The 27,004-nt window shown below is 39.8% G+C and overlaps 1 protein-coding gene across 1 annotated transcript in view; it reads left to right on the top strand.

Annotated features, from left to right (window-relative positions):
• Positions 1-27,004, top strand: part of LOC114359399 (uncharacterized) — a 133,603-nt gene that overhangs the window by 74,362 nt on the left and 32,237 nt on the right. The window contains exons 2-3 of the mRNA XM_028313793.1: positions 3,896-4,145; positions 16,406-16,620. Coding sequence (XP_028169594.1) covers positions 3,922-4,145; positions 16,406-16,620 — 439 coding nt within the window. The 5' untranslated portion in view covers positions 3,896-3,921. The remainder of the gene's footprint in view (positions 1-3,895; positions 4,146-16,405; positions 16,621-27,004) is intronic.

Raw genomic sequence — 27,004 nt, 5'->3', positions numbered from 1 at the left:
AGTAATCACTTTTGACTGTAACATCTACTCGTTTTTTACAGTAACATAGATTTGGCGACAGATAATCTTAATGATGTCCATTAAACAGTTCAAATGCATCTAAGAGATAAATGACTTACAACAAAATGAATTAAATAATTAGGTACCTACAATTTACCTTAATTGCATCGTCTTTATGACTAATAAACTTCTTTATGACGAACGGCAACTGCAGAACAAAGTACAAACGACGGCACCTACATTAAACGTGACGTGGAATCTAATGTAGTTTAAATAGGAGCGATTTTGCAATAAAAGTATGATATCTCAAGCTGCTGATGTATGTACCTGAGTTAGTTAGTTTACCTTTGAACCACAAAGCATAATGAAACAATAACTGCATCTCCGTAATCAGTTTAACTTGCCCCACTTTAATCCCTAGCTTTAAGAGAACCGTTGTTTTGAAATGAAAAAAGTGTTAACAGACAACGGAAATTCAGTCGACTGAAATGCCGAAAACCTCGTGGAAATGTAAGCTGACAGTTTTAATCCCTATTCCCATTGGCATACGGTTTTTTTGCGGTTCTCCTTTCCATTTTGAGTGTTATTTCCGAGGGTTTAAATTGTAGAAGTTGTTTTTTCGTGGCCGAACACGTTTTATGAAGAGCAGACAACATCGTGTCCAAGTCCCTTGATCCGCTTGCCCCTCGACCTAACCACAATCGATTCAGAAAACAGTAGATTATAACAATGTAACGTTTATTTCTAATGGAATAAATATGTAAATATCAAGAATAATAAAACAGTAAACTTTATCTTTGTAACTCTTCATCTTTCAACAGTGTCTGCCCATTTGAAGACGAGAACATGCTTAAAATTTTTATTTATGTTTTAAAGCTCAAGAGATTCTAACTGGCAACCACTGAGAGTTTTAGATGAATGTCTAGGCTAACTTATTCCTGAATCAATAAGGATTTACCTACTTAAAAGCTGTTACCAAGTCATCACTTTAAGATTCTTCGTTACATTCTTTGTTTAAGCCTTTAAAGCAGCTCTGTAGGACGAGAAATACCTTATTTGTTATGAGTATACAGTCATATTTATTATGTTACATGGTCCTTACTCCACCTTTCTGCGTTGTAACCAAACTATCAATAATGCAAGGCACGGTCCACCGCGGTGTTATTTTATTAAAACGAATACCGCAGAAAGAAACGGACTAATTTGAAATGAAAATTTAAGCTTGACATACGGACTGTAGCAGCTCTTCGACAACTTGATTAAGGCACGTTAGGTTGAATTGGAATGTAAAATGCATATTGTTTTGTTATGCTGGGTTTTACCTGCCTGCATTTAGCCTTTGATTGGGCCGTAGTGCTTAGTTTGTGTATACTTCTCTTTGGAACTAGTACTTTTTTGCAATGTACCTTGAAAAATTGATTAAGGTTAGATGGGAGAAGTAGATACCTAAGGATTTTTAATTATCTACATAAGATAACTTAGCTTTAGCATAAGTAGAATATTGAATTATTTCTGTACCCCCAGTGAAAAGGGATCTAACTCGACTTAGATCAAAATTGACTTTATAACATAATGTGAATCTCTGAAAAATTAGCTATTTTTGTATCTAATCGGTATGTTTCTACGACGTATAGAAAAGAAAATAATTTTGTGCCAAATGATACAAGTAAGGCTTTGTGAACCAATTTTGAGTTTTCTTTCGTGTATATTGATACATGTCTACTTTTAACAAAGTGTACCGGAGGCTTCTTTCAATTTTTTATTGTGTCAAGAGGTACGACTCGTGTTACTACTTTTTACACGATTGAAGTTGTTCAGATTGAATTTGTGATTAACAATATAAGATGACTCATATTAATATACACAAAAAAAACTATGTATTGTTGGTTGGTGAAAAAGAATGTAACTTAATTTATANGAGCTCAAGCTACCCCCAGAAAAGGAGCTCAAACTACCCCCAGAGAAGTCGCCAAGTGAGGACGGGCGCCGGGAGCGACGCCTATCACATGCCAGCGAGAGCTCAAAGGACACTTTTGACAGGTAAGACAACAAAGGACGATACCAATGTAACGTTTTTATTTATAAAAAACAAAACACAATCGACCCTGGAGAGTGAAGATAAGAGCTCCTACTCCCAGTAGCGGCGTAAGGGGGGGGCGGTGGGGGCGGTCCGCCCCGGGTGCCAAGCATCAGGGGGTGACACAAGTCGCGAAGATTAGTACTCACTGGCACATCTGCATGGCAAATCTGCGGTCTATGTCATGATACGGGGGGGTGCGATTATCTTTCAATCTTCGAATCGGTAGGAAACCAAAATCCTGAGGGGTACCAGGGGGTGCCTTAGGACTTATGACGGGGGGGGGGGGGTGATCCGCCCCGGGGGCCACCCCATGCTACGCCGCCACTGCCTACTCCAGCAGCAACTCGGAGAAGGAGCTCAAGCTACCCCCAGAAAAGGAGCTCAAGCTACCCCCAGAGAAGTCGCCAAGTGAGGACGGGCGCCGGGAGCGACGCCTATCACGTGCCAGCGAGAGCTCCAAGGACACTTTTGACAGGTAAGACAAAAGACGATACCAGTGTAACGTTTTTATTTATAAAAAACAAAACACAATCGACCCTGGAGAGTGAAGATAAGAGCTCCTACTCCAGCAGCAACTCGGAGAAGGAGCTCAAGCTACCCCCAGAAAAAGAGCTCAAACTGCCCCCAGAGAAGTCGCCTAGCGAAGACGGGCCGCGAGTGTCACTTATCACATTCCAGCGAGAGCTCTAAGGACACTTTTGACTGGTAAGGTAACATTTGTTTCGAACAAAAAATAAAACACAACGATCGCTAGACAAATCGAAGAAGAAGCTCAAACTGCCCCTAGAGAAGTCGCCGCGAGCGACGCCTATCACGCGCCAGCAAGAAAGTGTCCTTGAACACTTTTGACAGGAATGCACGTAGAAAAACAAAAGACTATGCCTCACGTCACGGTAATACTATCTATACAGTATTCCAACTCGGTCATATTTTTGAAATAAATGTCAACAGCCGCGCGGTATAGATGACCCACGCTGAACTGTCCCGCCAAACTCAATGACAGGGGGGCGCTACCATCGTTCAATTATATGGTTTCCAACATGGCAATGGCAAAAATCAGCGATCCGGTATTGACGGTGGCGCCCCACTGTCAATGTCATCGACAGGACAGTCCAGTATTTTGGAACTATACGTCACCGTATGACAACATGCGATAGGGCTGCCCACCTGCAAACCCTATTTTCATAACATTTGGCTACTTATTCTATCTAGTTTTGTGAATGTATTTTGTGATTGTAATTTTTTATTTTATTTTGACAAACAAAATACTTAGTGAATGAAATAGGATAAAAATTCATGTTGTGTTGTCATTAGTAGATTTAATTAAAAAAATATATTTGTGTTAAGATTTAGTAACAAATCTTATAAATTTGCGACCGTAAAATGTATGCGCCTCGACTGAGGCGTACAAAACGCTTGATTGTTATACAGTGTGTTAGGCTTAGATTAATAAAACCTAGATGGATAGTCTTCATACAAACGCTTCGTCAAGAGTGAGGCAAAAATCTTATGTCATTAGTGTCAATTTTGTTGGGGAGTGTAGACAGTGAAGGCGATTTTNTTAACTTCAAATGCGATTTCCCAAAAATCACCATTTTCGACTTAACTCCGTTTTCACTGGGGGTACAGATTTGTGCTTCATAATGACGATAAAAGTTTGTTTCTGTACCTAAAAAAAAGATGTTATGAAAGATTGGACGACTTAGGTATGAATCTTCTTCGTTTTAATAGATCGGATAAACTTGTCTACGAAAATCGGTCTATAATTAACCATTTGTTAGCCATGTTGTTCATAAATGGCATCTCTTGTTCCAGAAGAGCTCGACGATGACGCGCGCAGTATGGAGGTGAAGAAACATGACAAGCCCGGCAGCTTGTCGCCAGTGAGGCCGAAGAGGGACAGCGACGACAAGAGCTCTCGCTCCAGCAGCAAGTCGGAGAAGGAGCTCAAACTACCCCCAGAAAAGGAGCTCAAACTGCCCCCAGAGAAGTCGCCAAGTGAGGACGGGCGCCGGGAGCGACGCCTATCACGTGCTAGCGAGAGCTCAAAGGACACTTTTGACAGGTAAGACAACAAAGGACGATACCAATGTAACGTTTTTATTTATAAAAAACAAAACACAATCGACCCTGGAGAGTGAAGATAAGAGCTCCCACTCCAGCAGCAACTCGGAGAAGGAGCTCAAGCTACCCCCAGAAAAGGAGCTCAAACTGCCCCCAGAGAAGTCGCCTAGCGAAGACGGGCCGCGAGTGTCACTTATCACATTCCAGCGAGAGCTCTAAGGACACTTTTGACAGGTAAGACAACAAAGGACGATACCAATGTAACGTTTTTTTTTATAAAAAACAAAACACAATCGACCCTGGACAGTGAAGATAAGAACTCCCGCTCCAGCAGCAAGTCGGAAAAAGAACTCAAACTACCCCCAGAAAAGGAGCTCAAACTGCCCCCAGAGAAGTCGCCAAGCGAAGACGGGCGCCGCGAGCGACGCCTATCACGTGCTAGCGAGAGCTCAAAGGACACTTTTGACAGGTAAGACAAAAGACGATACCAGTGTAACCAGGTTTTCGAATAAAGAACAAAACACAATCGACCCTGGAGAGTGAAGATAAGAGCTCCTACTCCAGCAGCAACTCGGAGAAGGAGCTCAAGCTACCCCCAGAAAAGGAGCTCAAACTGCCCCCAGAGAAGTCGCCAAGTGAGGACGGGCGCCGGGAGCGACGCCTATCACTCGCCAGCGAGAGCTCAAAGGACACTTTTGACAGGTAAGACAACAAAGGACGATACCAATGTAACGTTTTTATTTATAAAAAACAAAACACAATCGACCCTGGAGAGTGAAGATAAGAGCTCCCACTCCAGCAGCAACTCGGAGAAGGAGCTCAAACTACCTCCAGAAAAGGAGCTCAAACTGCCCCCAGAGAAGTCGCCAAGTGAGGACGGGCGCCGGGAGCGACGCCTATCACGTGCCAGCGAGAGCTCCAAGGACACTTTCGACAGGTAAGACAAAAGACGATACCAGTGTAACCAGGTTTTCGAATAAAGAACAAAACACAATCGACCCTGGACAGTGAAGATAAGAGCTCCCACTCCATCAGCAAGTCGGAGAAGGAGCTCAAGCTACCCCCAGAAAAAGAGCTCAAACTGCCCCCAGAGAAGTCGCCAAGTGAGGACGGGCGCCGGGAGCGACGCCTATCACGTGCCAGCGAGAGCTCCAAGGACACTTTTGACAGGTAAGACAAAAGACTATCGTCTATGCTGGTATCCCAGCATAATCATCAAAACACAATCGCAGCGGGACAGCGACGATAAGAACTCCCGCTCCAGCAGCAAGTCGGAGAAGGAGCTCAAGCTACCCCCAGAAAAGGAGCTCAAACTACCCCCAGAGAAGTCGCCAAGTGAGGACGGGCGCCGGGAGCGACGCCTATCACGTGCTAGCGAGAGCTCAAAGGACACTTTTGACAGGTAAGACAACAAAGGACGATACCAATGTAACGTTTTTATTTATAAAAAACAAAACACAATCGACCCTGGAGAGTGAAGATAAGAGCTCCCGCTCCAGCAGCAAGTCGGAGAAGGAGCTCAAGCTACCCCCAGAAAAGGAGCTCAAACTGCCACCAGAGAAGTCGCCAAGTGAGGACGGGCGCCGGGAGCGACGCCTATCACACGCCAGCGAGAGCTCAAAGGACACTTTTGACAGGTAAGACAACAAAGGACGATACCCATGTAACGTTTTTATTTATAAAAAACAAAACACAATCGACCCTAAGAACTCCCGCTCCAGCAGCAAGTCGGAGAAGGAGCTCAAGCTACCCCCAGAAAAAGAGCTCAAACTGCCCCCAGAGAAGTCGCCAAGTGAGGACGGGCGCCGGGAGCGACGCCTATCACATGCCAGCGAGAGCTCAAAGGACACTTTTGACAGGTAAGACAACAAAGGACGATACCAATGTAACGTTTTTATTTATAAAAAACAAAACACAATCGACCCTGGAGAGTGAAGATAAGAGCTCCTACTCCCAGTAGCGGCGTAAGGGGGGGGCGGTGGGGGCGGTCCGCCCCGGGTGCCAAGCATCAGGGGGTGACACAAGTCGCGAAGATTAGTACTCACTGGCACATCTGCATGGCAAATCTGCGGTCTATGTCATGATACGGGGGGGTGCGATTATCTTTCAATCTTCGAATCGGTAGGAAACCAAAATCCTGAGGGGTACCAGGGGGTGCCTTAGGACTTATGACGGGGGGGGGGGGTGATCCGCCCCGGGTGCCACCCCATGCTACGCCGCCACTGCCTACTCCAGCAGCAACTCGGAGAAGGAGCTCAAGCTACCCCCAGAAAAGGAGCTCAAGCTACCCCCAGAGAAGTCGCCAAGTGAGGACGGGCGCCGGGAGCGACGCCTATCACATGCCAGCGAGAGCTCAAAGGACACTTTTGACAGGTAAGACAACAAAGGACGATACCAATGTAACGTTTTTTTTTATAAAAAACAAAACACAATCGACCCTGGAGAGTGAAGATAAGAGCTCCTACTCCAGCAGCAACTCGGAGAAGGAGCTCAAGCTACCCCCAGAAAAAGAGCTCAAACTGCCCCCAGAGAAGTCGCCTAGCGAAGACGGGCCGCGAGTGTCACTTATCACATTCCAGCGAGAGCTCTAAGGACACTTTTGACTGGTAAGGTAACATTTGTTTCGAACAAAAAATAAAACACAACGATCGCTAGACAAATCGAAGAAGAAGCTCAAACTGCCCCTAGAGAAGTCGCCGCGAGCGACGCCTATCACGCGCCAGCAAGAAAGTGTCCTTGAACACTTTTGACAGGAATGCACGTAGAAAAACAAAAGACTATGCCTCACGTCACGGTAATACTATCTATACAGTATTCCAACTCGGTCATATTTTTGAAATAAATGTCAACAGCCGCGCGGTATAGATGACCCACGCTGAACTGTCCCGCCAAACTCAATGACAGGGGGGCGCTACCATCGTTCAATTATATGGTTTCCAACATGGCAATGGCAAAAATCAGCGATCCGGTATTGACGGTGGCGCCCCACTGTCAATGTCATCGACAGGACAGTCCAGTATTTTGGAACTATACGTCACCGTATGACAACATGCGATAGGGCTGCCCACCTGCAAACCCTATTTTCATAACATTTGGCTACTTATTCTATCTAGTTTTGTGAATGTATTTTGTGATTGTAATTTTTTATTTTATTTTGACAAACAAAATACTTAGTGAATGAAATAGGATAAAAATTCATGTTGTGTTGTCATTAGTAGATTTAATTAAAAAAATATATTTGTGTTAAGATTTAGTAACAAATCTTATAAATTTGCGACCGTAAAATGTATGCGCCTCGACTGAGGCGTACAAAACGCTTGATTGTTATACAGTGTGTTAAGCTTAGATTAATAAAACCTAGATGGATAGTCTTCATACAAACGCTTCGTCAAGAGTGAGGCAAAAATCTTATGTCATTAGTGTCAATTTTGTTGGGGAGTGTAGACAGTGAAGGCGATTTTCCCGAAAGTAGGGAAATTTTTAATACGTTTTTAATTATTTTATAACTAACAAAAACAAAACGCATCATGTACTTACTTATTTATTGAATTCAAAGTACCTACCTAATTACAATAAGATAAATCGACTGAAAAGTCTCGATTTCATAAAAAAGGAAGTGTATTTGTACGGCGAACAATTGGGAAATAAATTTTCTTGTTACTGGTATCATTCCCGTATTTAATTTTTGAAAGCCAAATTCAAGCAAAATACGCGTCGAATCGTAGTACTTACTTATGAAATGTAACACTGGTCACTTTCTTTAGTTTTTCTGATGTATTTAGACACCCTTTCACAGCACAAACCGTCTTAATTAATTATAAGTCGTCGGACGTGTTTACCAATTTTTCACTTTGACAGTTCATGTGACGTTTACGAGTAAGCCATTCTGGCTTACTAAAATCTGCCTCACCTTTCGTGCACTGACTATCTATCTAGGTTTTATTAATCTAAGGTGTTAGGTAAATGGGTTTATAAGCGGACACTAGCCCATGTTAACATATACATTAAATGGTATGGTAAAGTCACAAAATTGATATCATCATTTTAATGATTTTAATTTTCATACCAATCTGATTTTATATAATTTTTTGTATGAAAATTAAAATAAAATAAAATTATATCACTGACTTCACCATACCATTTACATGCATAAATGTTAACATGAGCTAGTGGCGGCTTATAAACCCATTTACCTAACACCCTGTATAAATAGTTACTTGTAATTATTTTTATAAAAAAACACATCGTCCGTTTATTACGCTGGCACATTCGCGACACCCCTGACTTTTGCATGTCGAGCGCATACCGAGATTTGAATTTCGAAGGAAAGCTCGCGTTTCGTTCGTTTATATGAAGTTACAATACTGTATGATAGTATTACCGTGCTCACGTAGTCAAAAAACAAAAGGCGGTACCACTAGGTACCACCGTAACCAGATTTTCGAATAAAAGACAAAACACGATCGACGCTGCCACTGGACTGCATTGAAAACAAAAGAACATCTTCAATCTATGTCCGTAAATTGGTACTCGTAGAAATGTTCAGCATTTCTAGTGATTTACGTTTCATGTCTAAAATCGTGATGGCATTATTAATCGTCCAGTAAACTTCACTACTATGAGCGTTGATCAAGTAAACTCTTCAAATCCCCATCCAACCGCTCATTTATAAGTAAACTGAACCTTAATTAATCTACGACCTGCAACAGCTCAACAATTACGGTCGGCCGTCTACTCCCAAAACATCTCAATCAATATCATAATGACTAACTGAACAAGCAATTAGCTCGGCGTGGAGCCGACAATCCATCACCCGCAGGAGATGATAGATGGGACTTGGATATCGGATAATAGCCCGTAATCCCAACTAATATTATAAATGCGAAAGTAACTCTGTCTGTCTGTCTGTCTGTCTGTCTGTTACGCTTTCCCGCTTAAACCTCGCAACCGATTTTGATGAAATTTGGCATAGAGATAGTTTGAGTCCCGGGAAAGAATCCCGGTTTTTGAAACAGGGACGCGCGCGATAAAGTTTTTCTGTGACAGACAAAATTCCACGCGGGCGAAGCCGCGGGCGGAAAGCTAGTAAGGTAAATATCGTAGAGGTCAGTTTGTTGTGTAACTGCTGAACTGTTTTGTAGTGTAACTAGACATAACTACAAGAGTGATATAAATTATATTTCACTTTTCTGCCGCCTCTGCGAAATAATATTGACCACCTGTCTGAGACTCCATAAAGCCAGGCTTCATATCCAGTGGCTATGGAGACAAAATTTTCTGAGAGTAAATATTGAATGAGATACATAATTTATTAATGATAATACACTTTATTAATGCGAAGAATAGATTTCTATCTACTCGTAGCTTGCAAGCCAAGTTTTAAGAATTCGTAACATACACTGACGTTGGATGGGAATCCCACTCTTTGGTTTTACGCATCATTCGTTTATGATGTACATACAGTACATACCTACTTCCATAGCTTGCAATCTATGATAGCAGTAGACTCTGCCTCCCGAGCAATATTTTATTGATGAAAATGTATCATAACCTTCATAAGTTTCTACTCCTATAAAATAAACCTATTGCAAACTACAAAGACATTAGTTAGAAAGGGTGGTTAGTGTAACTCTTTATCAAAGTTAGTAATCGCATTGGTTATCGTAATAATACAAATTTAATCTTAGTTTTCCCCGAAAGTTTGTTCTAAGTAGGTAAATTGTTCGAGTTTTGTTTGTATGAAGTTGTTATAATAGTGAGGTCATAAATCACGAAGTTCGGTAATCGCGCCGAATATACCTACTAAGAAACCAAAGCTTTCATGAACCACTACCTGAGTATATACGATGTTTGGAATTCAGGTCACAAAAATCATAATTTTTTACACAATTCTTGTACTTAAATCAAGTTACAACACCCTCTGTGTTTCAGTATTTAATCTTTTAGACAGTTTTTTTCTATCGACAAAGAATCTAGGTTCGATTGCCTGGAGTTCGATTGTCTCGTAAATATTTTAAAATCACTTTGCATACTTTTATTTTGTTTGGGTTAGATATTGTAAACTCCATTGAACATTGCACGTAATAGAAACTATTATATTTTGGGCGGAGATACAACTAATTGAACAGCACTACCAGTCGAATCAATAAATCGTTTAATTTCAATTTGGCGTAGTAAACCCCAAAAACGTCATGATGCCGAAAGCCGTTAAAAGTTTATGCCTCGGTCGAAGCTCTGCGCAATCATAAAATGCTCGAAACAAAACCATTCTGTCGTCTGCTACTGATTGCTCGCCGATTTCGGCAAAACAACACGCTGGTTGATTTTAAATCGAAACTCGATACAGCGTAGTTTCGTGCAGTCAACTTTTGCATCGATTTGCAGAACTATACATCGATTTTTAACTTCATAAAGACTAATATTGGAACATGGAAAGCATTGGGGAGGCCTATGTTCAGCAGTGGACGTCCTATGGCTGAGATGATGATGATGATGATGAAAGGCTAATATTGTAAGCGTTAACATTTTAAACACGCAAGTGATCCCGTTATAAAAAGCTAGTTTAATTTATTTTGGGTGTCTCAAAATCCTTAATTTACTTAAAGTCTAGCTAGGGACTGGAATTCGCTGCCTGCTGCTGTCTTTCCTGAACACTATAATCCGGGCCTTTTCAAGGCGAGAGTGAATAGGCATTTACAGGGCAGATATTTACCACACCAGTGACCAGACTGCATCTTACTTAACACCAAGTGCGATTGCGGTCAAATACCTGCCTTGTCTTGCATAAAAAAAAGTCTGATAACAAAACTTATTTGTGTGTGTGTACCAACTTGTACGGTTGGCTACATGGACTATTACCTTGGACGAATAAACCACTGGACACGAAACCTACAAGATTTCTAAGGAAACACGATCAACCACTTTTTGCGGGGGGAGAGGTTTGACAATTGTCAAATAATGACATTTAGTGCTGGGAAAAGATCGTAAATTTTTATCGATAGTTATGTAAATGAATGAACCTAACGAGATAAATGAATTATGGATTGATTTAATATTGAAAGTTTCTTTAATTGAAAGACTATAATTAATTATTGTATCGTGTTTATTATAATGCCATTGGTAAATCATAGGTACAAATAATATTACAAATTATTCATAAAGGTAGGTAACTAGNTATTATGCTAATAATTAGACATACATGCCAAAAACATTACGTAAAGTAGCTAAAACAGTAATTAAACATACCATGAAAGTTCCCTACCGGCACGTTTTTTTTCTAACTTGACGACGTTTTCCATTCACCTGTCTGCAGCAGCAACTTCCGTAGATTTTTTTGGAGTTATTACTTGTCAAATTACATTTTCATGCAGGCAGAACTGTTACTTAGATATTCTAGATTGTAACAAGTCCAAACTTGCACGGAAAGTTAGGTTTGTATTCTAATTTTCCGTATTTGTTTGTGGCAAGTCGGTCAAATGGACGAAAACAGGAGCTGGACGGAAAACCGGCGCAATTACCCTACGGCGAATTTACCCATTTTTCGTGATATTTTTACTCTTCGAGAGCTGGCGTCATACTGACAAAGTGACAACCTGACAACATTTACCATGGCTAATTTAGCCATGGTAAGTGCTAGCGGGGTAAAGACGAAAACGTCACTCGTTACGCGTCCAGTGGTTTATTCGTCCAAGACTATTACTCACATAATTCTATTAAGTACGACAAACTTTTTGTGGTTACTTTGCGCATGATTAATGAGCAATACTTACAAGAAGCAACAGAAAAACGTATGCGATGACAAAAACTTGGAAGTTAAATGCACTGGATAGACGTATGGGAAGATTAATGGCTGGATGAAGTGGATAGAGAAAAATGGCGCGCTACCCCGAGCCGGCAGATAATCTGTTTATCTGAGCTCTAATTGCGAAAGTACTGGGAGTAGCATTCGTGTAATTATTTTACGAGATCAATAAACGCATTAGGAGTTAGATATATCTATAGTTGCATTGGTATAGTTTATTATTTTGGATAGCAAACACAAAACAATTGACATACGAATACCTGTCTACTGTTTTAGGGCCATAATTAACGCCCGTATTCACAAACGATGCTTGCTTAAGTGAAACGGGAAATCGAACGCATAGCGTTGAATAGAGCTAAGTGATTGGTTCATGTGTCACCCTGTGCGTCCACGCGCACTGTGAGACCTCATAGTATGTTTGTGAACACGGGCGTAAGTTTCTTTTAAAAAAGTTTTGCCTTTTTATTATTGGAAAATGAAATCAACTAAATAATACCCAATTAACTTTATTAAAGTGAACTATCACTCGGTTTTAATCCCGCACGGTGCACTAGGTGTAAAGATATTTTATGTTAAATGAAATAAAGGTCGAATAACACAATATACGAGTATGTACCTATATCTTTTGTTAAACGTTAATAGGTATAGTTAATTCCTACACACCTATGGCTATACTCCTACTTTGTAAATTTTTCAACCTAAATGAGCACTTGATTTAAATTTAATACCTAATACTTATAACTTACAGCGCCTCCTTGTTGAATAAAAGCTAAGCCATTCATTTAAAACTTTAATAACAGTGTTTCGTGCGCTCTCCACCTAGTACGGATGGTACGGACCTATGTAGTTATACTAAACGTGTCAACCCCACCTGTTAACTATAAAATAACGTAACTTACCTAATATCCAGGTCAAGTTGTGCCACAATATACAAAGGTAGAATTGGTCTGCATCAGTGACGTGCATTGGTTTTATTTTGATATAGTAACTAATATTATAAAATAACAGATTTTTATCAATAAAACATAGATGATAGACACTCCTAGTGTCAAGTACTAGGTAAATTTAATATTTCAATATTATGGTAGATTTTCATATGACAATCAACAACATTCATACTAATTTTGTTTTCATTTCACGCGACATTCTATTCTCAATAATACAAAACAAGTTCAATCCAAAACCTTTTCTTGTGTTATTTTGCTTCCGAGTTATTTATTTCCATACGTTATTTCGTATCGAACAAAGCAAAACACACAATAACCAACGCACTGCCACAGCTGGGGCTCGAATCCAATACTCATTACTCCGCGAGGGTAAAAATAAAATGTGCAAGTATCAATACACCTGCGTTGCGGTATACGGGTCAAAATTGTTATACTGGTGAAGCATAACTGACGATACTAGAATGAGAGGAGTTTATCTCTTTATTCTTAAACCAGAACGTTTAATAAACGTAAAATAAATTAACTGCGTCTGTCTGTTATTATCTTTTCACTCTCAAACCACCTTTTAGAACCATTTCAATTAAAATCATGATTATATTTTTTCTTAATGATGTTTGAATTTTTGAATAATTTTTTTTATCATTTCGCATCAGACTATAATTTTTGTTGTTAATGCCGCTATTATAGATTGACGTGCTGTCGTCAGTATGTACATTTATAAATTAGGACAGCAGGCCGGGGTCTCAAAGTATATCCAACAAACCCAAGTAAGATCGGACCGTCATAAAAAATGCAAGTATCAACGCACCTGCGTCAAGGTATAACTTTACGGGTCAAAAAAATACGCCGAGGTACGCTGTACACTGGCAAACTGAATACAGCGCTCACCGATGTTTTATCTTTATTGTTTAAAGCTCAGCGCGCATTGATAGTCCATCAACATAATAAAAATGAAAAAGGGTGGGTTATGAAAAAGCCTTTCATAGTAGAAGGACAGCAAACCGGTAAAAAACCGATATTTATGCACGAGTAAGGTAAGTGCCCCCTACTTCGGTATATTAAGGCTCTTACGACTTTAACAATTTATTTAAAAATAACCAAGGATGATATCAGTATGAAAGCTTTTGTATGCTAAAGTTTGGTCTTTTNTATCACGAACTTGGGAAAAAGTAACAATAATTACGGTTCCTTGTTTCGTGATACTAATTATTCCAAATTCCCCAAGTAAAATTCATGGATTATTGTCAAATTGTGTCAATTAACTATTATCTATCCCATATAAAATACAAATAAACCAAGATAAATAAAACGAATCGAATTAAAACCAAAATTACGCTGGTAGCACTTATGCTAATTTATCTTATAATTGGTCATTTATGTGAACTTCAAACTCGTGTCATATAAATTCTAGTGAACGAAACATATACCGAATTTAGATCATGAGAAACTTAAATAAATGTATTATTTGTTTCATAACTTACATTTCAATTATCATAAATAATTATTTAAAAACCAAGCATCAAAATATTATCTATAATATCCTTGATTCGGTAGTATCACGAAACAGGGGACACCCGAAAAATTATATGTACGCTATTTCGTGAGTCAATTAATCGCAATTTTAAAGGAATTCTACGTTTTCATATTACTTTTTTCTAAGCCAAATCAATTGTCAAGGAACACATGAAACCACTATTACAAGTTTTATGCAAATGGACGTCTCTTCGCCTTTTTATAAGCTTAAGAAGTTTGAGCGCTAACCTAACGGTGAGAGCAACATTTTCACGCCGCACGGCTGTTTTTGGCTCTCTGAGAGTTTGAAGCTTCGTATTGCTCTCATTTTTGGCGGCACAATGTTAGTACTTGTTTTTTAGATAGCTTAAATAATAGAGTTTTTGTAGTAATAAAGAATTTTTATAAATAATATTCCATTTGCTTATTATTTGAGCTAGAAAAAAAACTTACGAACTTACGTACTATCACGAACTAGTAGCCGTTTACCTTAGTCGAGTATTTTATAATTTTTTTCACTACATTATAGTAAATTAATTGCTACAGACAGACTACTACCAGGCCTGGCTCACTCCGCGCGGTACATCCGATAATTACCTACAGCGAAGCGCCCCGCCGGCGGGTATTATATCGGTCGAGTGTCACGCGCGCGCCCGTCAGGACGCTGGCGTGCGTTGTAGTACGTACCTAATTCTATGATCGAAGTATTATTTAAAAATGGACATAAAGAGAAAGAAATATTGTGCGGCGTTCGGGTATTTAAATTCGAAAAGAAATCTACCGGATTTATCTTTTTTTTCACTTCCCAGAGATGCTGAAAGGTATGTTATCCATGTAGGTAATCAATAATTCTTAGGATAGTATAGGAACCTTAGATTAATAAAGCCAATAATTAATCTAAGATAGGAACCTAACCTACCATGACTATCTACTGCTCAGAATGCGTTCGTTCGTTTCAGCCAAATGACGTCCACACCTGGACAAAGGCCTCTCCCAAGGTTTTCCATAATGAATGCGTATGAGTCATGAATGCTACATACGTACCTCATTACATATAAGAAGATTAATTATTTTTTCACTAGACAGCAACCCTAACAGCGTAAGAGTTAGCGTAGAGTTCAGGGGCACGCGATAGAAAGAGACAAAACTTGTAGGTGAATAAAATTGTAGGTACGTAGTGCTGTGCGAGCTGAATTCCACTTTATCGCGTCGCAGCAAGACTCGCATTTATTTAAATCGTCTTGCGGAGTAATCCTTCTGTACCTGTACTATTACTTATTCTGTGCTACTACTCGGGACAATGTGATGCTACGAAAGACATAACTGTACATGCTACGAAAAAGTTCTACTACGAAAATCAAGGTCTTCGTTCACACGCTACGAACTACGAGCAATTCCTATCAAAAAGTTCATACTATAACAATTAACGGTAGATATATCGTTGTGATAAGTAGGCATATATGAAAAAAATCCGTCTAAAAAAATTTTGTAAAGAGTTTTTATTGGAGTATACTGTACGCTAACCCTAAGGTTTTGCGTTTCGTTAATCGTTAACGTTACGACACCCGTAAACAAAGACACAAAGGACGGTTACTTCAAAGTTTATTGTGCTGACCTTTAGTGTTTTACGCACTTGTCGTTACAGTACTCTCGTCTCTATGACTCAGATAAAAAGGGCTATGATTTGACCAAAAAGGATTGAAGATATTTACTTAGGATCAATGTAAACAGAGTTCACTTTGCGTTTTCACCCCAATTTATTGCCCACATGTTGATATTAGATTATCCTTTAGGCCAGAATTATGGCACTGGTCGCCCTTTTTCGGAATACAACAAAACGAACAGATTGATAAAATATTATTTTAGTCTTACTTTGTGGTATTATTTTTTCCTGAAAGCATTTAAAACTTTACTAAAGTTTTTTACCGCTTTAAATTATGAACCTCTAACATTAATAAAAAACAAACGACGATCAAATTTTCATTAATTCATTTGTTTCAGACAAGACTCCAAAGTCAGTTCACTAACGAGTCCGAAAGTATCACGCAAGTACTTCACAAACTGGCGGCAAGCATGTGACAAGACGAAGGACAAGACGAAAGAGCTACTGAAGCGTTGGCGAACCCTCCCGGAGGCAGAAGCGGCAGAGGGGCAGATGCAAGAGGCGGGCAACAGCGACGACAAGAAAAACCACGGCTGGAGCGTCCATGTCTGGAGTAAGTACTGAGCTATTCTTAATTTTAGTCACTACTAAAGTCCGGTCGCCGAGCAGATAGAATTTCGTCCAATGACCCCAAGCTACCGATCCTTATCACTCGCACGTAATTTATTACTGTTGTGACTGTGCGACTGGTGGCTGCAGTGAGTGTGCGAGAAATTCTATCCGCTCGGCGACAAGAGGCAGGCAACAGCGTGGATAAGAAGAACCACGGCTGGAGCGTCCATGTCTGGAATAAGTGCTGAGCAAATCTTCATTTTAGTCACTAGTATCGCGCAAGTACTTTACAAAATGGCGGCAAGCATGTGACAAGACGAAGGAGTTGCTGAAGCGTTAACGAACCCTCCCGGAGGCAGAAGCGGCAGAGGGGCAGATGCAACAGGCGGGCAACAGCGACGACAAGAAAAACCACGGCTGGAGCGTCCATGTTTGGAGTAAGTACTAAGCTAGTCCTCATTTTAGTAACAACAAGTATCGCGGAAGTACTTCACGAACTGACGTCAGCATGTGACAATACGAAGGAGCTACTGAAGCGTTGGCGAACCCTCCCGGAGACCGAAGTCGCAGAGGGGCAGATACAAGAGGAAGAGGTGGAGCGTCTATGTCTGACCAAAGAGACCAAAGAGCTAAGCTAAGTTAGTCTAGCTTAGCTCGCATAGCAAGCGCAGTTTTCCATAGTTGAGTGCAAACTGCAAACTATATCGGCTATCACTTATTTTAGCTGATGTTAGGATTCGCTATGCAAGACTGATTAAATTAAAATCTCCGCATCATTCACCACCGCTACAACACAGGTAACACAAGTAAAATACCTATATGATATTTTTGGCAACAACAAACGAGGATTACTTGGAGTGTAATAGTAAATACATGTATATGTCGGGAAAAAAACATGTATACTGATTTCCCCACTTGAAAACTTGAGTATCGTCCTTAATTCCGGATAAGGACGGCTATAGCAATATTTCGCAGCCCAAATATTACCCACTCACACTTTTATTTTCGTACTTCTAACCGAGAGCCATCCAGGGATTAACTGTGCGAAATATTTTCATATTTTCGCTTCTCCTTCTCTTTCACTCAACCTGAGACGTTCGGCACGAGTGAGAGAGTTAAAATGTCAAATAACAATTGCAATTGACCCGTATTCATAGACGTTATCTCGTCATAAGAGACAGGTCTGCAGTATCAAACGTAGATTGTTCTAGAAGGCCAATTTCCGCAGTCCGCTGGCCTACAAACGTGATAGCCACCGCAAACACTATTGTAGCCCGAGCCGGTTCTCCAATTACCGCAAAAACTAATCAACAATACTGCAAATGCTGGAGCTGCGGGGAAATGGAAATAAGTTTGAAATAGGGAAGTTTATTTTATTCTGTGACTAATTGACAGCTTATTGAAAAAAGATATCGTTTAATGGTGATCTTTTGAGATATAAAAACTTATAAAACTAATTTTATTTTTGTAAGTAGGGTTTTAAAGGGCACTTTCTGTCTCTTAAAACAATTATGAATGACGTTATGTATGTATTAATTAGATTTAGTGAAAAGATAGGTTAATTTACTTAAAATTGTTCATCGAACTGAAACCAATGATTTTACTTACAAAACTTAGACGTTGGCAACTTTCATAATAATAAGAAATGATCGTGATATTGTCTTTTTTTCATTTTATAATTGTCATTTGCTCTTACTCGTACTTTTCCTGCAACTCACAAATCCACATTCATAGTATAATTGAATTCTCATAAAGCGTTCGAAATCAAACACATTGAATTGAATTCTCGAGCTGCAGGCAACTTTTCGGGAAATCAATTTAAAGTTGCGAAAACTTGAATCGTAAGTTAATGCTGAAAGGAGCTATATTTCATCGGCGCGCCAAACAATCCGCAGCCGGCTAAATGGACAGAATCCGACCCGGTTCGGCCGGATCTACCCGGATCACGGTGAATGGGTATGTGACGTCATAGATTAGAGTGATTGTCTAATAGAAAGAGCTTTTAATAGTTTTATAATTGAAGCATAAACGTAAGAAGTTTTTCAGGACGTAAGAAAAATCAGCCTTTTTAAGATAAATACATAGGGTAACTGCGCTAGTTTTCGTTCAATTAGCGGAGTTGCCAACTTTGTGATGCGAAATGAATATCTTAAAATACCCTTACTCATATGTATCATATGTCGTTTTAGTCCTTATATAGTCTACTTTACGTTAATATTATATGACAATAAGTAAATACAACGGGTTTTTTTATAAAAAATATTTTATGCAAAAGAGCCGATTTCACTAGTTTTCGTCCAAAAAAATCAGTTTTCGTCCTAGTGTATGCTAGTTTTCGACCACTGTGTAGAAAAAAGGGTGCAGTTGAATTATTAATTTAAAACCAATTCTACAATACAGTAACAATGGATTGTGGTATATCATTTGAAAGGTAATTTTGTTAGCTTTCAAATGATATCAAAAAGATTTAAATAAGTTTCTTACGTAAATTTAGGAAAATATTGCAATAGGTCGAAGGATAAATGGACGAAAACTAATCTACAGGAATAGCTAATTTTAATTTTCGTCCACCCCAGAGCTTGTTCATGGAGTCCTGGACGAAAATACAACAACGTTTAAAGCTGTTTTTTGTTTTCGTCCACATCTTTTTAACGGTTTTTATGGGTTTATNGGGCAGTACTTTCCAATAACCGTGACGAAGATCCTCTGCATCTCTTTGTTTTTTAAGTAAGGCAGCTTTATATTTATTTTTGAAACCCTGAATACTCATTTTTTGTTTCATGGGCGGGGGTAGGTCGTTCCAAATACTGGCCGCATAGAACTTGAAGGATCCTCTATATCGTGTGGAATTGTGTTGAGGTATTCTTAGTGAATTTTGCATTACAGATCGCAGGCTCCTCTGTGTGTCGCTTCTAACCCAGGTAAGTTTTTCAAATAGGTACTCCGGTTTTTTATTCCAAATTACTTTGTGTACAGTGCAGGCAAAATGGAGTTCACTACGAGCCTTCATATTAAGGATACCTTTCTCATTCAGGTATGGAGTTATATATTCCCTCCACGGCACATTGTAGCAGAAACGAATACAGGCATTTTGTACGCGTTGAATAGCCTTTTCAGTCCGAATATTAAGTTTGGGTCCGATCACCGCGCTGCAGTAATTAAAAGGAGAAAGAACAAGCAAGTCGGCTAAAAGTAATCTCAATTCCTCACGTAAATATGGTCTAATTTTGTATAAAGTCTTAAGTTTGAAAAATGCGTTTCTAACTTTACTGTTCACGTGTTCTTCATATTTTTGTTCCCCATCAAGGAGCAAACCTAAATTCCGCGCAGAGTTCACCCTCTTTAGAACAACATTATTGATGGCAATGTCTTCATTGCAATCCACAACTTTTTTTATCTGATTTTTTGTTCCCAAGATCACGACCTGCGATTTGTTAGGATTTAGCGTTAAGGAATTTTTCTTAGACCATGTGTAGATATTTTGGAGATCCTCATTGATATTCCTAATAGCATCCTTCGTATCTTTGCTATCAAATGAGTAGTACAGCTGTGTGTCGTCCGCATATAGATGGTATTTACACGTTTTTATGCACTGTGGAAGGTCCGCGGTGAAAATTGTGAACAGAACCGGGCTCAGTATAGAACCCTGCGGCACTCCTCGGACAATTTTTCCAGGAGACGAGAGTGACTTTTTGCCATCATTTCCGTAGGTAACCACTGTCTGTTCTCTGCCCACCAAAAATGACTCAAACCACTTACAGGCGCCCGTTGAGAAACCGTAATGATTTAGCTTTGCCAACAGAAGCTGTGGATGTAAACAATCGAAAGCTCTTGTATAATCTAAAAGTATCAGTATACTACTCAAACCCCCATCGGAAGCCTCCGCGAGATCATCGGTAACGTGGAGTAAGGCTGTTTCAGTGCCGTGCCCACGACGAAATCCAGATTGGAACTTAGGCACAATATCATTCCTATCCAAATAGTTTACTACTTGTTTTAACACCACCCTCTCCAGTATTTTCGATAAAACCGGTAAGATTGATATAGGGCGCAGGTCTTTAAGTTCATTTGCGGAGTCTTTTTTGGGTATAGGCCTAATCAGTGCCTTTTTCCATAGCGCGGGGAAGGTATGGGTCTCTATGGATTTATTAACAATTGCTGTTATAACAGAAAGAGTTTTATCCAGAGTACACTTGATCATTTTTATGTTTAAGCCATCCTGTCCTGACGAATTAGTTGTAATCTTATTGATAATGTTGAACACTTCTGCTTCTGTTGTTAGCTCCAGGTTAAAGGTGTTTTGCTGTCTAGGTTTCCCAATACTAGTCGAGACATCGTTCAAGTCGAGATCTGTGCAAGTAGGCAGTGCAAGAAAGTGGTTACTGATTTTATTCGGATCATTTAGATGGTCAGGTATACTGTCTGCGTGCTTGTTGTTCAGAAGGGTAGTATTTTTAATATTTTTCCATAAAATATTAGGCTTTTTTAGATTGTTGTTTATGAAAGAATTAAAATAAGCTTTTTTTTCATGTTTAATTGCTGTCGTTACATAGTTTTTTAAACTGCGGTAATAATTTTGGGCGGAGTCTGTTTTGGTTTTGTGAAATTTAGTTAAAGCTTCGTCTCTTAAGGTCATCATAAATTTTACTGTATCAGTGATCCACGGTTTGTGTTTGTCTCTAATAATTATTTTTCGTATAGGTGCGTGTAAGTCAAAGAGAGCTAAGATATAGTAATTAAAAATAGCGACCATCTCATCAACAGTTTTTTCTTCAGTAATAGATTGCCAAGGAATAGAATCCAGGTCCAAATCAAAAATGGTTGGGATTATATTATGTAAAACTCGTTGATATATTACCCGTTTCGTGAATTTAGGTTTCTTTAAATCGAAATCTACAATAACAGTTGCGTGATCACTGAGACAGTTGTTATGTACCACTTCCACATTTTTACAGCGCGTCGAGTCATCGGTAAGAACTACGTCTAGGGTGGTTTCCGTACTATCAGTTATCCTCGTTGGTTCATTAACTAGTTGGTGAAGGTTGTGTTGGTTGCAAAAGGATAACAATTCTTTGGCTTGAGCAGATTCTGGCCGATTAACATTGATATTTAGGTCACCCAATATACAGATATAGTCACATTGCGACATCACGTTAGAAGATTCACTTAGAGAGTCCAAAGCGTCCCCAACAGAGATGCTTTCCGGTCTGTAGGCTGTGCCCAGCGCCAGGGTTCCTCCTGGTAGCCGAACCTCAAGCCATAACTGTTCTAACAAGGACTGAGGGTGCTGTCGCACTTTAGTTATTATTTCCTGTCTTATGTAAAAACCAACCCCACCGCCTGCTCTACCCCTACGAGCCCTATGTATAAACCTGTACCGAGGTATAACAGGCGCAATCGCTTCTTCGCCGTCTCGGATCCAGGTTTCATTTATGGCTAATATGTCAAACTTGTATTTTAAGACTGTAACTATTAGTTCATCTTGTCCCGTGTTCAGTGATCTTGCATTAAGTAGCCCCACTCTCAAACATTTAACTCTTTTGTCATCCATTATAATCGGTGACTATTTGCATACTTTTTATACAAATTAAAGTATTGACGAATCCGCCAAAAGTGTGTAAGTCGTGTAAGTGTGTAAGTGGTTTTGTGTGTGATATGTGTGTGAGTAAGTGTGTAAAAGTGTATATTAACTTAGGGTGAAATAGTGTACTACTCCCTAAATATTTTTTAAAGACCTCTATATTAAATAAACAATGACAATTTAAAAAACAAGAATTAAACAAATCAAGAGTCAACCACGATATGTAACATAACGCAAACATCAAATTGAAGGAAAAACCCTCTCCAGGTCTGCTTCCGATCGCAATCTGTGACGTGGCTTCCCATCCTCTTGGCGGACGAAAACTTTGCCCTCTCGCGTCCAAACATATTTGAATTTGCAGGTACGCGAGCGCTCCCGCGCCTTTTGAAATAGCTGCCGATTATGTTTGGTAAGTCGTTCGTTGATGTAGCATAGTTGCGCTGGGCTTGACCCAGGCAGGCCCTCGGTTGTGACATTGCGCCGTACCCGTGCCGCACGAAGCAGGGAGTCGCGGGTGGCGCGGCGGGTAAGGCGCACAGCTAGGGGACGAGGGCGGGTCGGGCCGCCGCCCTGTGCTGCGGGGCGCGGAGGGCCAGCCCTTTCCGCGCTTACTACGTCTTTTTCGTCGATGTCGACTCCGATCTTCTTTGCGAGCGTAATTGCGATATGGGTGCAGTTCTCATTAGGTGTTTCTGGATAGCCAGCAATCTCCACGTCATTCAGTAAAAGGGCCTGGTCTCTTTCATGAATTTCCACTTGAAGTTCAGCTATTGTTTTCTCGAAAGATATAATGTTTGGGTGCTCATTCGACCGGTTTTCTAGTTCATACACTCTAGCTTCCAGCTGCTCAATGCGATTGTTTTGCGTTCTAATAGTGTCAGTGAGCTCTGTGATCGCCGCACGCAAGCTGTCCACCTGACTGCAGATAAGGCCATTCATAATAATATATTGTTTTAATTCTGTGACCATATCATCCTGCTGCGTATTTTGAGTAGAGGTTTCTGGGCTCGAACAGTCCTGCTCACAGAATGAAGTCTCATGTGTTGGTTTCGAGATTTGCCTACGATGCGTAACATTCATATCTTGTGTGGGTGATTTACCCTATGTAGAGTTGCGGAAAATTCTGTCTGGATCAGAGTTTTTGACCTATGTAGATTGTAGGTATTTGTTATTGCTCTATTATTCTCGTAATGATAGCAAAATTAAATGCTATGAGACACCTCTTCTACAGATTTTCTCGCTCGACGTATCGCAATTTCGTCGTATTTAGGCAATCTGAAAACAAAATTGATTAATAACACAAAGACTCTACTCGTATATTCACATTCATCATCATCATCATCATCTGAGCCATAGGACGTCCACGTCATATTATATTATTTTTGTAAAAAAATCCAAACCATTGCGTTTCTTTTCTTAGAATTGCTTAGAAATGGTATTTCAAAGTGTGTTTACGCAATCAAAGTGTTATTTTCAAAGTGCGAACTATGATTTTATAAATCTGATCACACGACAGATACCCGTTGTGTTGTGAGTGCAATAGTGTATGGAGCTCTCAGTAATTCCATTATCTGTCTGGAGCACTTGAAATGTGCATGTGGGTGTGAATCATAAATATTTTAGCAGGCGTCTTTGGACTGTTCACGGGGTAATTTCAATTTGATATTCCGTACTCATATTTTTAAAAAACGATACGACTCATAACATAATTTTACTTACGATTTTATTAAACTCATAAAAAAGTTATGATGCATGATATAAGAACTATAGTTGTAATTGGAATAGTTTAAACTTGTTTATATCAAACCTTTTTTTTGCATAGATTAAAGTGCCAGCGGGTTTAATACGAAGCATGGTTATTTAGAAAAATATAAGTATGTTTTCACTTCCTACTTTAATATTCTGTCAAAAATATGCTCTGCATCCTAGGTACTTTTCTGTAAGTACTAAGAATCTCTTCAACATCCAAAATATCATGAAATCTGGTATTCTATTTCGTTATCACCTGAATAGTAAATTCACGGCCTGCTAGTCACAATCCACTCCATATTTGCGTTATAGAAAATAACTCTCGGCGTAACAAAGTGGAATCGAGTCAGCACAAGTTGTATTTCTCACATTTTTCTATTCATAAAAATTCAGATCGCGTTTGCACCAATTTTCACTCATTCAAACCTTGAAAAATACGAAAATAATTTTCGGGACCAACCTGGAACCGTCGTTGGAAAATGACTGGAATATTCCAGTGTATTATGTTCGTAATTCCAGGAATAAAGGACACGGCACGCGGGACAGACCCTTTCATCAAACTGCTCTAAAATACACGCCAAAAATTAATGGTGTTACGTAGTTTTGTTAAACTATTTTCAAGGGGTGACTCAAGAATTCACGTTTGTCCGTGAAATGAAGTTTCGGAAGGGAAAATTGTGATGTAGCATCTTTTTCTGTCTGTCGGTTGTACCTGTTCACATCAAGCTTAACATTGTGAGTTCTATGACGTTGTAATAAGAGAGATTTTGCAACAAAATGCGTGGTCTTATGTGCAGTACGTCTGTACGATATCCGTAAATAAGAAATAAAACACCACACAACTTTTGCAAGAATTAATTTATACAAAATTTTATTATTTCGTACCGTTGCCTGTCCCCAAAACATCTCCCCATTAGTATCTTTGTTGTTGATAACATAATTACAGACTAAAAAGTGGTAGTTAATTATTTAAGTGTGTATTTAAAAGTTCATTAAAACTCTTGTGCATGTATTTGCGCCCGGCGGGATCCAAACATGCACCTAAAAGTTCTTGAGACACAATATCTTGAACGTAAAATAGTTTTAATGTAGAGATACTTTCAGCTCCATTACCTTTACACAATAACTTGGGAAAATAAGCACCCGCTCTAATGCTGCGTCTCGGCGAAATTTTATTATAACATCCCACATTCGTTTTGCATAAATTATTTCCCCGAAATGAGCCCGATCAAATATTCAAAGCGGTGTCTGCTCTTGGTGACTGTACGAATAATTTGCATCGAAATTGATTTGAGTTCCACTAATCAGGGTGAATTATGAGCCAGGGTGACATGGAAACAACCATAGACTTTCATTTTTGTCTACTAGACAGGATGAGCGATACTAAAAAAACAGATAATTCAATGACACAAGAGACTCACCCGTATGTATTCACAAACGATGCTTGCTTTTATGTGAAGCAGCATAACGAAGGCACAGCGTTGAATAGAGCTCTGTGATTGGTTCACGTGTGACCCTGTGCGTCCACGCGCACTGTGAGACCTCATAGTAATGTTTGTGAATACGGACGTTAGTCTAATGGTAAGACCACCTCCTTTACACCCAGGGATCCCGGTTTCGATTCCCAGTGGGGACATAATTTTCTGTTCGTTTTGGTGGGCTTGTTTTAGAACATCGTCTCTATGTATGTTGCCATAACATTGTTGTGTTCCAGCAGTTAAAGGTAAGATGGTCAGTTCCTCTGTGGTTGACGATTTCGGGTAAAGCTCTCTTCCATTTTCGGGCTGATCATCACTTTCCATCAGGTGAAATGCAGGCCAAGAGCTTCTTCGTTGTGGATAAAAAACAATACCCACGTCACATTGTCATTGGACACAGTACAGTACATCAATATAGTCAGTGCTATTTTCACTTAACAACCTCAAAGTTAATTCAAATTGAAAGATAACATCGTAACAAAACCCTTAATAATTCATAATGATTATGGAATTAGGATAGTAGCCTGAATTTGTGACCCACTCAAATACCACTCAACTACGTAAATGTTAGCGTAATAAGCATGACCTAAATCAGTCCGATACAAGTCATTATAGCGAACAGGAAGTTGACAATTTCATGGATTATCGTTAGTTTGTCGTTGAAGTAGTGATATACAGCTAGATGCGCCCTGATTTAAAGGGTCCACATACTAGTTCTAGAGTTTCACTCAGACGGTGCCTGGGGCTATGGGAGCGGTACGGGAAGGGTGACATTGACATGTAATGACGTGACGCCACACACGTGAAAGTTGCACAGCGTGCTATGGAGAGGGCCATGCTCGGTGTTTCTTTACGAGATCGAATCAGAAATGAGGAGATCCGTAAACGAACTAATGTCGCTGACATAGCCCGACGGATTAGCAAGCTGAAGTGGCAATGGGCAGGGCACATAGTACGCAGAACTGACGGCCGATGAGCAAGGTTCTGGAGTGGAGGCCGCGTACCGGAAAACGCAACGTAGGACGTCCACCCACAAGGTGGACCGACGACATCATAAAGGTAGCAGGAAAGCGCTGGACGCAAGCCGCTACCAACCGGGTAACATGAAAAGCATTGGGGGAGGCCTATGTTCAGCAGTGGACGTCCTATAGCCGAGATGATGATGATGATGACGTGACGCCCAAAGCACACAAATCTGAAGTTTTATTGACGTTTGACGTCACAATAACACCCTCTCGTGCCGCTCCCATATAACTTTAATTTAAAGAGCTCTTTGTGTAATAATAAATTAAAATCTAAGTTCAACGACATAACAAACACACACCCATCTTGACTGGCACCCAGTATTAACGTTGTCGTGTAAATAAAAAAAGTAAATGTTTATCACGATTTGTGCATGTAACAAGTTATATTTAACTTTGCGTGACTAGCTGATTTGTCTGACAAGCTTGGGGGCTCGCTCTCAATTATTATGCAAAAATGAAGTGTTTTTATTCAAATGGATTTATTTAATGGCTGACTGAGTTTCTTGTGCTGCTTCTTCTCAGCACTGGCCCATTTATTGTCCCGAAGCAGTG

This window comes from Ostrinia furnacalis, unplaced genomic scaffold (assembly GCF_004193835.3).
Source record: "Ostrinia furnacalis isolate ACB-3 unplaced genomic scaffold, ASM419383v2 OfSCF4362, whole genome shotgun sequence".
Taxonomy (NCBI): domain Eukaryota; kingdom Metazoa; phylum Arthropoda; class Insecta; order Lepidoptera; family Crambidae; genus Ostrinia; species Ostrinia furnacalis.
Note: the sequence above shows the minus strand (reverse complement) of the source record. Positions and strands in the feature narration are given on the sequence as shown.